We start from the raw sequence: 12,565 nt of genomic DNA on the forward strand, positions 1-12,565 counted from the left end.
CTGCAAAGTAGGTTGTTGGAATTTTGATTGGGATTGCATTGAATCTGTAGATGAGTTTGGGTAGAATTGACATCTTAATGACATTTAGTCTTCCTATCCATGAACATGGAATATTTTTCCATCTTTTAAGGTCCCCTTCTATTTCTTTTAGTAGAGTTATGTAGTTTTCTTTGTATAGGTCTTTTACATCTTTGGTTAAGTTTATTCCTAGGTACTTGATTTTTTTAGTTGCTATTGAAAATGGTATCTTTTTCTTGAGTGTCTCTTCAGTTTGTTCATTTCTAGCATATAGAAACATTACTGACTTATGTGCATTAACCTTGTATCCCGCTACTTTGCTAAATTTGTTTATTAGCTCTAGTAGCTGTATCGTCGATTTCTCAGGGTTTTCTAGATATAAGATCATATCATCTGCAAACAATGACAGTTTTACTTCTTCTTTTCCAATTTGGATGCCTTTTATTTCTTTGTCTTGCCGGATTGCCCTGGCTAGCACTTCCAGCACGATGTTGAATAACAGTGGTGACAGCGGGCATCCTTGTCTTGTTCCTGATCTTAGAGGGAAGGCTTTCAGTCTCTCACCATTGAGTAGTATGCTGGCTGTGGGTTTTTAATATATGCTCTTTATCATGTTGAGGAAGTTTCCTTCAATTCCTACCTTTTGAAGTGTTTTTATCAAAAAGGGATGTTGGATTTTGTCAAATGCTTTTTCAGCATCTATTGAGATGATCAATTGATTTTTCCCTTTTGACTTGTTAATGTGTTGTAATACATTGATTGATTTTCTTATGTTGAACCATCCTTGCATGCCTGGAATAAACCCCACTTGGTCATGGTGTATGATTTTTTTAATGTGTCTTTGGATTCGATTTGCAAGTATTTTGTTGAGGATTTTTGCATCTATATTCATTAGGGAGATTGGCCGGTAGTTTTCCTTTTTTGTAGCATCTTTGCCTGGTTTTGGTATTAGATTGATGTTAGCTTCATAAAATGAGTTAGGTAGTGTTCCATTTTCTTCAATGTTTTGAAAGAGTTTGAGTAAGATTGGTGTCAGTTCTTTCTGGAAAGTTTGGTAGAATTCCCCTGTGAAGCCATCTGGCCCTGGGCATTTATTTACGGGAAGATTTTTGATGACTGATTGGATCTCTTTGCTTGTGATGGGTTGGTTGAGGTCTTCTATTTCTTCTCTGGTCAGTCGAGGTTGTTCATATGTTTCCAGGAAATTGTCCATTTCCTCTACATTATCCAGTTTGTTGCCATACAGTTGTTCATAGTATCCTCTTATAATTTTTTTAATTTCTTCAGGATCTGCAGTTATGTCACCTTTTTCATTCATTATATTGTTTATATGGGTCTTCTGTCTTTTTGATTTTGTCAGTCTAGCTAGGGGCTTGTCAATCTTGTTGATCTTCTCAAAGAACCAACTTTTGGTGATATTTATCCTCTCTATTGTTTTTTTGTTCTCTATGTCATTTATTTCTGCTTTAATCCTTGTTATTTCTTTTCTTGTACTTGGTTTAGGATTGGTTTGCTGTTCATTTTCTAGCTTCTTCAGTTGATCCATTAGTTCTTTGATTTTGGCTCTTTCTTCCTTTTTAATATATGCGTTTAGTGCTATAAATTTCCCCCTTAGCACTGCTTTTGCTGCATCCCATAGGTTTTGGTATGTTGTGTTCTCATTTTCATTCGTCTCTATATATTTAGCAATTTCTCTTGCTATTTCTTCTTTAACCCACTGATTGTTTAGGAGTGTGTTGTTTAACCTCCAGGTTATTTGTGAATTTTCTAAGTCTCTGATGGTTATTGACTTCTAATTGTATTCCATTGTGGTCAGAGAATGTGCTTTGAATAATTTCAATCTTTTTAAATTTATTGAGGCTTGTTTTATGTCCCAGCATATGATCTATTCTGGAGAAAGTTCCATGAGCACTAGAAAAGTATGTGCATCCTGGTGATTTGGGATGTAATGTCCTGTATATGTCTGTTAAATCTAATTCACTTATCAGATTGTTTAGGTTTTCAATTTCCTTATTGGTCTTCTGTCTGGTTGATCTATCTATAGGAGAGAGTGATGTGTTGAAGTCTCCCACAATTATTGTGGAAACATCAATTGCTTCCTTTAGTTTTGCCAGTGTTTCTCTCATGTATTTTGTGGCACCTTGATTGGGTGCATAGACATTTACGATTGTTATTTCTTCTTGCTGAATTGCCCCTTTTATTAGTATGTAGTGGCCTTCTTTGTCTCTCAGAACATCCCTGCATTTGAAGTCTATTTTATCTGAGATTAATATTGCTACACCTGCTTTCTTTTGGCTTTGGCTTGCATGAAATATTTTTTTCCATCCTTTCACTTTCAGTTTCTTTGTGTCCCTGTGTCTAAGATGAGTCTCTTGTATGCAACATATTGATGGTTCATTTTTTTTGATCCATTCTGCGAATCTACATCTTTTAATTGGGGAGTTTAATCCATTTACATTCAACGTTATAACCGTGAAGGCCTATCTTGAATCAGCCATCTTATCCTTTGGTTTATGTTTGTCATATTTTTCCCCTCTGTCTATTAATATCCTTTATTGTACCCATACCAAATCTCTTTAGACTGAACCTTTCTCCAAGTCTCTCTGTCCTTTCTTTGTTTCTCTGTCTGTAGGGCTCCCTTTAGTATCTCCAGTAGGGCAGGTCTCTTGTTAGCATATTCTCTCAGCATTTGTTTGTCTGTGAAAAATTTAAGCTCTCCCTCAAATTTGAAGGAGAGCTTTGCTGGATAAAGTATTCTTGGCTGGAAATTTTTCTCACTCAGAATTTTAAATATATCGTGCCACTGCCTTCTCGCCTCCATGGTGGCTGCTGAGTAGTCACTACTTAGTCTTATGCTGTTTCCTTTGTATGTGGTGAATTGCTTTTCTCTTGCTGCTTTCAGAACTTGCTCCTTCTCTTCTGTGTTTGACAGTGTGATCAGTATATGTCTCGGAGTGGGTTTATTTGGATTTATTCTATTTGGGGTTCGCTGAGCATTTATGATTTGTGTATTTATGTTGTTTAGAAGATTTGGGAAGTTTTCCCCAACAATTTCTTTGAATACTCTTCCTAGACCTTTACCCTTTTCTTCCCCTTCTGGGACACCAATGAGTCTTATATTTGGACGTTTCATATTATCTATCATAACCCTGAGGTCCATTTCGAGTTTTTCAATTTTTTTCCCCATTCTTTCTTTTATGCTTTCATTTTCCATTCTGTCATCTTCGAGGTCACTGATTCGTTGTTCAACTTCCTCTAGTCTTGTACTATGAGTGTCCAGAATCTTTTTAATTTGGTCAACAGTTTCTTTAATTTCCATAAGATCATCCATTTTTTTATTTAGTCTTGCAATGTCTTCTTTATGCTCTTCTAGGGTCTTCTTGATTTCCTTTGTCTCCCGTACTATGGTCTCATTGTTCATCTTTAGTTCTTTGAGTAGCTGCTCTAGGTGCTGTGTCTCTTCTGATCTTTTGATTTGGGTGCTTGGGCTTGGGTTATCCATATCGTCTGGTTTTTTCATATGCTTTATAATTTTCTGTTGTTTTTGGCCTCGTGGCATTTGCTGAACTTGATAGGCTTCTTTTAGGATTTGTAGACGAATTGAAGTCCTTATCTCTAATTTATCAGATCTACAGCTTCGTGGAGTACACTTTCTCTAACTAACCAGCAGGTGATGTCCACGAGCCACCTTTTCTCCACAAGCCAGTTCTCCCCTGCTTAGCCTTTTTGGTGAGTGGGGGAGTGAGTCTTGTGGGGTCCAATTGGTGTACCAAGCTTGCGTGTGTAGTTTGTGTTGCCTGCCCTGTATATGGGGCGTGTTTCTGGGCAGTCAGGGGCCGGGGGTGGCTCTAACAATCAAATCTCCCTGGTGATCCTAGAGTTTTAAGGCTGCTGCAATAGTCTAATCCTTCAGTTCAGTCCTGCCACAGTTTGTCTCTGCCACTGACCCACAAGTCCTTGGTATTGGCGTATGGCTCCTGAGACTTGCAAGTGGGCCCCTCTTCCAGGCCGTGAACCCCCTGGTCCTCTGTTAAGGGATGACTGTGCTATGTCACAGGTGAGTGCCGTCCCCCCAGGGCAGTTCTGGGCTGCTGGGCTGTGTAGGGAGGCTCCCAGTCTGCTGAAATGATGGCTGAATGGGGCTTTGTTAATTCACACTGCTCTACCTTCCCAACTCTGGGACAATCAGCTGAGGTTGCAGGGAAGGCTAATGTCCACGCCCAGTTTTGTGGTGTGTGCCTGTTATCTGAAGCACTTCCGTCACACTGGGTTGTCTGGGGCAGTTCTGGGCTATGGGGCTGGCGATGGGCAGGAGTGTTTCCTGTCCACCAGGATGATGGCTGTGAGCGGACACCCCCCTTTTCTTGGGAAGTTGTGGTGTTTAGTGAATTTTCTCAGCCACTGGATTATTGCGTTTTGTCTCAGAGCTGTCCTAGCTCTGCTCTTGACTTGACCTGCCCAAATTGCAGGTCTTTGAAACTTTCTGTATTGGGCTTCTTAGAGTAATTGTTTTAGAAAAAGAAAAAAGGATTAAAAAAAAAAAAAAAAAAAAGGGCCCTCCTCAGAGATCTAATGGGTTATTGAAATGCTAAGAGACAAAGCAACCAGGGCCATTAAGGAAAGGTCCACAGGGCAGAGAGATCAGCTTTTCTTCGGGATTTGCATATGCGCCTCAGGGCCCGAGCTCGGGCCTGAGCTCTGCCCTTCCCCCTTCCATGCTCACCAGAACTCCAAAAATCCTCCGCTTTTATTTTGGAGTTTTTCGTGTTGTTTTTTTTCTATGCCTGTCTCCTCTCTGCTGGGCTGGCTGCTCTCAGATTCTCTGGTGTCTTGTCTCCGTCTATCTATGGTTGGCGTTTGGATCAGCAGAATGAGTTTCCGATAAGGGCTGCCACTGCAGTTCTCCCTTCTCCTTCCCGGAGCTGACAGCCCCTCCTCCCACGGGACTGAGCCTGGCAGGGAGGGGCGCGGGTCCCCTGGCCGCAAAAACTTACAGATTTCGCTGATCTCAGCAGTTCCACGTTTTCATGAGTGTTGTATGAAGTATGCCCAAAGTCAGATTGCTCTGTGGTGTCCAGTCCACGCAGTTCCTGGCTTTCTACCTCCTTTCCTGGAGGAGTAACTAAAACATACAGCTCACCAGTCTGCCATCTTGCCCCGCCTCCCCTGATGTTCCTTTTACCAAGCACAACTGTGTGCCAGGCGGCACCAGGCCAAATATCTTGCAAAACCCACAACCCTGCCCGAACCGGGGGCACTTCTCAACGATTCGTCAGAAGGAGCCGAGGACCTTCAGCAGGAAGTTTAAGCAACAAAATAAATAAATCTGCAGAAGAAGGCTTAAATCACCTTTGTTGTCTCTGACTTAATTTTTTCAACTTGGAAAATGAAGACAATTTCTGATTGTCATTGGAGTTGACTGACTTTCATTTAAATTTAGTAGAGAGCACTTTATGTTTATTAATTGGGCAGTCTGGTATCTTGAAAATCAACAGAGGGGTCAAAAGTTGTTAAATGAGCCTGTGTTCATGAAGCAATAGTGGAACTGTATAAAGAGCTGACATTAACAACAATAAGGTAAAAACTTTATTCTCCCTAATCAAACTAAAGTGACTCCCAACAGCAAGGAACTCAAAGCATTATTTATATTTGGCTTTATGGCACATTATACAGGCAAGCAGGCAGTAGGTCTTAGAAATTAAGAGCCTGGGCCCTGGCTTCACCACGTGTTTAGGAAAGTTGCCTATTGTCTAATACTTAACCATACAAGTTAAGTTTCCTTACCTGCAAAGTGGAGAGAACAATACCTACCTCACAGAGGTGTAAGGAAAAAGGAGACTGCTACACTGTAAACTGCAGAGCATGTTGTAAGCAGTTTTTTATGTGCTGCTTAGGCAAATGACTAAAATTAATTTGCATTCCCTGAGTCAGGCAAGAGACAGATAGAGTTTAGGAAGCGATGCCCCACAGAAATCAGCCTGGGATTATTTTGCCAAGAAAAATCCATATGCATGTAATCCTGATTATTCTAATAATTACTAGATGTGCTTGGATATATTGACTCAGAGAAGGATTTGCTGTGAGAATCAGAATCTCTCAATGCTAATACCTGGAGCTCAGCTTCCACATTTCTATTCATTAATTCTAACAAACGAGGTCAGAAATCAAGGCTAAATTTGACACAAGATAGGAATGCAAGGTGGAAGTTTCAGGTGGGGCAAGATATTTCTTATGTGGCCAGAGGAAAAAAGAATAATAGTTTTCTGTTGGGAGGGGATTATCAGGAGGGTTTAAGAGAGAAAATCAGGATGCAGATTTGACTTAATGTCCTATTTAAACCAGTTCAGAAAACAGGAGGCAGAGGGACCAGGTGAGTTGCCCAAGGTGACAGCACATGGCCTAACCGAAACAGCAGGCCAGGTCTTCCCGACCAGAGCTCAGTGACACTTGTGTCACCCATGATTTGCTGGCAAGTCAGAAGAGTGGTTTATAGGCTGACCATCAGAGACAGGATGTGTTTATCGTGGACACCTGCTTCTCCCAGGACCTTAATGTATACTGTGACAGTCCCTCCTCCATTCCCTCACCTGTCCTCTGTCCACTGAACAAAAATACCCACTGACTGCCTACTGCACATCCGGCATTGAGGAATATACACCGAGACACAGTGTTAGAATTCTGCAAATATCAAGGATAATGCCAGCAATATATAATTCAGTGCTTACTGCACAATGAAACGACAAGATAAATTTAAGACTAGAGTTAAATTCTGAAGTTTTTATTATTTGTGGGTAAAGCATGTTGCGGGGGCGGGGTACGTGCCTAACGCTTAATTTAATAAGCAATCCAAAGACATGGTGCATGGAGCTGAGGCTCGGCAACACACACCTCTACTGCTGCTATTTATCTAATGAATCCTCCCGGGCACTCTTTAGATTGAAAAATGGTTCATTAGATTTGTGCATCTGCCGTTCTCAGCAATCTGTTGTGTTTCTGATGAAGGCAGGAAAACAACATGAACATATCATTTTCGGGTATGTTATGAATAACTTGGCTTCCAGTGATTACAAAGTCTTAAGGGCCCGGGCTGTCTAATTGTAGGAAAATAATTTGTCTGAATCACTCTTTCTCTCCCATTCTCACTCGTGTGGGAAATCTCAAGCACTAGCCTTTTCAAAAAAAGTAACTAATCACCTAATACATTATATGGAAGCTATAAAAATAAGCATATTTTTAAAATACCAAGGGGGTAAAAAAAAAACCTTTCAAATCTGGCTCAAAAATCACCTGCTTCTTGATGTTTCCCTTTTTGCCCCAATCAAGTTAACTGTCACTTCCTCTGGGCTCCCACTGGACTTTATACCCCTATCTGTGGCAATCTGCTCCATGGGCTTGACTAGCCTGTAGTGTGGTGTAGGATATAAATTCTCAAAATGCAAAGAAAACATCTTTTTCTTTTTAATCTTTGTCCCTCTCTCAGTACCTACTATATAAGAGATACTAATAAAAGTGCTGAAATGAATTCATCAAAGGGAGGTTGCCTTAAACTATTAAAACACAGACTCATTCATTCCCCACCCCTCCACATTTATTCAAGGCCTCCTGGTTTTTGGCACAGAGACAGTGAGTGGAGGCTGGATGCACACAGGAACACAAGAATGTCCTTGCCCTTGTCTGAACACGCTCAAAGAACGGGAGGCAGCTGCTCTCTGCACACTCACATCAGAGGCCGAGTGTGACGGTTCTACAGAGATGCCCTCCGAAGGCAGCGTATTCCTCAGACAGTGCCTTGAAGGGAAGTAATGACTGAAAGGTTCTTTCACTTCTTATGGAGAAAGCTGACATATGTAATTTTTTTTAACTTTTAGGTTTAGTGGATTCCTCTTCTCTGAAATTGCAGTCTTGAGCCAAGAAACCTTGATTCATCATACACAGTCTTAAAGGGTTTGCTCTGTCCAGCTGGTAGAAAATCAAACGGCGGTAGATAACCCATGTCTTTGAGGAGGGCAGCCTCAGTCCCCATTCTCCCACCCCTTATTTAATTTGGCAAATATGTAATAAAATGAAGGTCTGGAATTTAGTAATTATTTCAGGTGGGCTGGGAAATTCAAGTGGTCAGGACAGTGGGGATGATTTGTAAGACAGCTCAGCTGTGTTAAATTGAGCTAGCAAGAGCACATGAGTCATAATAGGCTTCAGCATAAAAGGTGGTCCCTATGGGAAGACGAAGACTCAGTTCACACATTCAAAGACCTGGCATGAAGCACTGTTAGAGAGACAGAGGCTCCAACAGCCCTTGCCTTCAAGGTGCTGGGAACTCTAGTGGCTGGGCCAGATACACTATTAAAAAATTAAAATACAGTGATAGCCTCACTACAGAGACCTGAATAAGATACAACAGGAGCCCACAGGAGGTGGGCTAATACTTAAAGTATTCGAAAATACCTTCTCATGCCTAATCATTATGGGCAATGAAAAAGGAGTTTTCATCTGAGACTCTCTGGATAATTCTCCAAATAGCCAATTTCTGGATGAGGAGGATAGAGAGAATCATTGATTCAACAAATATTTAATTGCCGACCTTGTCCTGGAAACTGTACTAGGTTGCTGGTTTTGAAGTGTGTACATATATATATGCACACATATATACACATACATGTTATGTGTCAGATTCTGACATTCCTTTAGAGTTACTACTACTCATTTAAAATGCAAAAATTCAGAGTTTCCACATATTCTGCCACTTTAGAATAAGAGTGGCACATATCTGCTCTCTGAAAGATGCAGCTGCAAAACTTTCCACTTCTTCCCTGAGAGACAAGTAGACTGTGACAAAATGCTAAACATACTGATTCCATATCACTTTAATGTTGTCATGACAAAGCAAAGCCCCAAGACGCTCTGAAAAGGATAGAAAATCCCTAAGCAGGTCTCAGTGGTGTCAGATTCTCTAATAGCCCCTTTAGATGCATACTCAAACCTCAAAGGACTGATACAGTTTTCAGCATTTCCTGGGAATAAATGTTTCTTTTACACTTGGTAAAACACTGCTGGGTTCTGAGAACCTAACATCCTGCCAGACCCTGTCATGGTTCAATACTGCTAGACATCTAGAAACCCTATACATTGATTTTCTTTTGTTCAGCAGGTGCATGAGAAAATACTTATCCCTAAGACGTGGACTGCCTTCAAGAAATGACCAACATAAGCTTCTTTTTCATCTTCTGGTTTTATGAGGAGCATTTACCATAACAGGTAGTGAGCAAAGGTTATTACAACATATTCTCAGAAGCATCTCTGGTATGATGGGGAAAATGCCAACTGTTTGTGAAGGGGCCTCTGGATAGCATTAACCAAACTGCTGAGCTGGGATTATTTTAGCATCTGATCAATACACCTACCAATAAGGTGAAGCTGTGTTCCGGCAGCATCCCATACTGTTCAATGAGCTTCTCCCGGGTCCTGCTAGGGAGCTCTGGGAGCCGCTCCCGAATTCGGTCAATGTTGATCACCTGCTGTGAGTCTGCACCAGCAAGCAGGGACGCTGTGTCATAGAGCACCAGTGGGGGCAGGTTGGGTTCTGGCATAAACCTGGGCAGGGAGAGCAGACCAGGCAAATCAGAAATGTTTGGTTTGATAAGGAAAAAATAATCTGTCATTAAACGAATGGTTCTGTGTTTAGATGCCATTACAAAGATTGCTAAATATCCTATAATATCAATTCTTCCCATTTCCCAGGAGCTAGTCTTTGCACCAATTAATCTATAGGTCATAGCCACCAACTCTGCTACTCTTTGTGCTTATAAAGTAATGATGAGTGAACTAAGCATAACAAAGTGCTGAGGACACACTATGATTTATCAGTGTGGATAAAGTACATATTCATAAAGATGTTGGCTGGAAAAAAAATCAGACCAAACGAGAGCAATTCACTTGTTAGGAAGAAAGACGATTGCCTTTCATATTTTGATTTCTACTATTTTATAGCAGTGTTTGTATAATAAATGAAAAGTCTAAGAAAAAAGCTACCCTACCTGAGAGGTAGAAGAAATAAATGGATTTTGTCTAAATAAAATGTGGAAGCTGCACTACTGCATATGATCTTATTCTGAAACAAAGATGCCCCTCCCTCTGTTCTACTCCAGCACTAATGTTTTCTCTCTGCCCATGCTCGTCAAAGGGCTTATGTAAAGCAGAGTAATGCAGAACAATCAACGGCTCCAAAGAAATAGGTTAGAAGTGGAAGCAATCCATGACCTGAATGCCAAATCTGTGCTATGACTCAGCCTGACTCTGAAGGAAACCAAAGTGAGCCTTCCTCAAACCCACCGCCAAGTAACCCGAGAGTTCCTGCTGAAGCCAATGGCTGGATTAAAAGCTAAGTTCCATGCCCGGCAAGACAGTAGCATAAATAGAGCAGGGAGCAACACTGAAGAACAAAGAAGGTTCTTGGGAAGAACAGATTAAACCCAGAAGAAGATCACAATAATTAAAATAATCCTGACGTTGGCAGAACACATGAAAGGAATACTTCAAAGTGAGGTTCACTCTATGGTTTTGAGCCGCTTCTTTCCTACAGAATCATGCTACCTTTGTTTCTCATGGAGAGCAACAGCTACATTTAGATTTCCTTGCTCTTCACAAAGGAAATGTGGACTGACCTCAACAACTTTGCTGCTTGAGAGCTCATTCTTTGCCATCTGCTAAACCTGTAAAAGGTTCGCATTATCTTGACACTAACCTTATTTGCTTTATTCATGGGTCTCTGATAAATTTCTCAATTAATTTCTCAAATTTGAGGTTTGCAGGGAACCCATAAAAATACACATCTCTTTTCTCATTTCTTCCCAGGAACTTAGTATATTACTGAATTTGTTTCTGAATATAAGAATTAGAATAGCCTAGGCCCCAATCTCAGCTGCCAAACTTTTAGCTCAGTTATAACAACTCTGGCATGGAAGTGAGATAACAGGCATCTTCCAACAGTTGGATCCAGTCTAGCAAGCCACTCTGAGGCTACCAAATCATGAAAATATTACTTCTCTCAGTATACACATAGAGAATCTAAATTTTTCATCATGCAATAACAATAACAACAATAAGAAGCGGTTCCTAAAAACTAGTCAGGATCATTATGTTGATCTTTAAATGATTTGAAATTGCCCCTAATTCCAACATTGTAATGGTATTTTGAAAAGAGGAGTAGCCACCTGTAGTCTTGTTTTCCTTCTTTGTCTCTCATCGGCACGGTGCACCTACAATAGTTAAATGAGAAAACATTAAAGAAACATGGCACACAGCATGGGCCAGCATACATGCAGAGAGGGGTTTCCCCTACCACTAAGGGACACAGTTCCACTCAAGCTCTTCAGCTCTTCACCTTTCAAAGGGGATACTTATACAAATACATTTTAAAAATATGAATAATAACGGAAAGAGAAATGTTTGAAATGACTAACAAGAAAAGGAAAATTGTTTCAATGTTTCCAGCTTTTAACCAGCTCAAACACTAGCCTTTCAAGTTTCATTCAGTCTTCTGCTAAAAGTAGAAAATTCTCAAAATTCAGAGTCAGAAAATTAGGGTCAAAGTTATCTAAACAAACAAATAAAGATATCTCTATAACCAGGTCTTAGCTCTCTTCTACCTCCAGCTTAAGCTGGCAGAGGTCTAATAGATTATTCAGGAAATAAAAATTCTTGCAGCAAAGTGGCAAACAGGAAGCAAGGGAAGGTCCAGAATCAAAGGCTAAGTACTTATGTACAGTTTAAGCCTCTCGACATCCCTAGAGGGTATATTCTATCCCAGGAGGATACAGTAGTTTTCTAATTTTACTAATGCAGACACCAAAGTGCAGAGCAGCTGAGTTCCTTCTCTGTGGTGGAGCCCAGGCCTCCCTTGCCTGCCCCCCACGCCCGACCCCCCGCAGCCTCAGGATGCTTCTCAATGCAAACTCACCCCAGCTTGGAATCAAATGAGCGAGTTTCATTCAGAATTTCACCTCCATTCTCAAGTTCATTGATTTGCCTCTGAATTTCATAGTCTAAGAAAAACACAGTTGTTTAGTATCATATTTGGGGATTTTGATTATACCTTTCATCCAATCAGGCAATAATTAGAAATGTTTTTTTCAATCTTTAAGTCAAAAGTAATCAGGAAGAGGGTGGTTTATACTAATTCTTCTCCTACATGCTATATTTTCTTCTCACCACCATCACAGAATAATGGTGTTGAAAGAGGCCTTAGGAATCCTTCTAGTCCCACTCCCTAATTTTTTTGAAAAAACTCAAATTCGGAGAAATTAAATGACTGACTATATACTTACAACTTGGCTAGGATGAATATCTAGGTCTAGTGATCCCAGATCTAGGACTGTAGCCATGGATGGCCTGAGAGGGGTTCTGGTACCTCCTGAAGTTATATGCAAAATGTAGGTATTTACATATGCAAATTTTTGGAAACAGGGTCCAGAATTTTCATTATATTTTCAAAGGAATCTGCGACCCAAAATGATTAAGAATCACTGCTCCATGCCATTTGCCCTCTGCC

General features: G+C 40.6%; 1 protein-coding gene across 1 annotated transcript in view; it reads right to left on the reverse strand.

The window, feature by feature from the left end:
• GATB (glutamyl-tRNA amidotransferase subunit B) overlaps positions 1-12,565 on the reverse strand; it is an 89,178-nt gene that overhangs the window by 24,268 nt on the left and 52,345 nt on the right. The window contains exons 7-9 of the mRNA XM_037830817.1: positions 11,975-12,059; positions 11,229-11,273; positions 9,420-9,609 (exon numbers count right to left, since the gene is read on the reverse strand). Of these exons, the coding sequence (XP_037686745.1) occupies positions 9,420-9,609; positions 11,229-11,273; positions 11,975-12,059 (320 nt within the window). The remainder of the gene's footprint in view (positions 1-9,419; positions 9,610-11,228; positions 11,274-11,974; positions 12,060-12,565) is intronic.

The sequence above is a fragment of the Choloepus didactylus genome, chromosome 3, assembly GCF_015220235.1.
Source record: "Choloepus didactylus isolate mChoDid1 chromosome 3, mChoDid1.pri, whole genome shotgun sequence".
NCBI classification, from domain to species: Eukaryota; Metazoa; Chordata; class Mammalia; order Pilosa; family Megalonychidae; genus Choloepus; species Choloepus didactylus.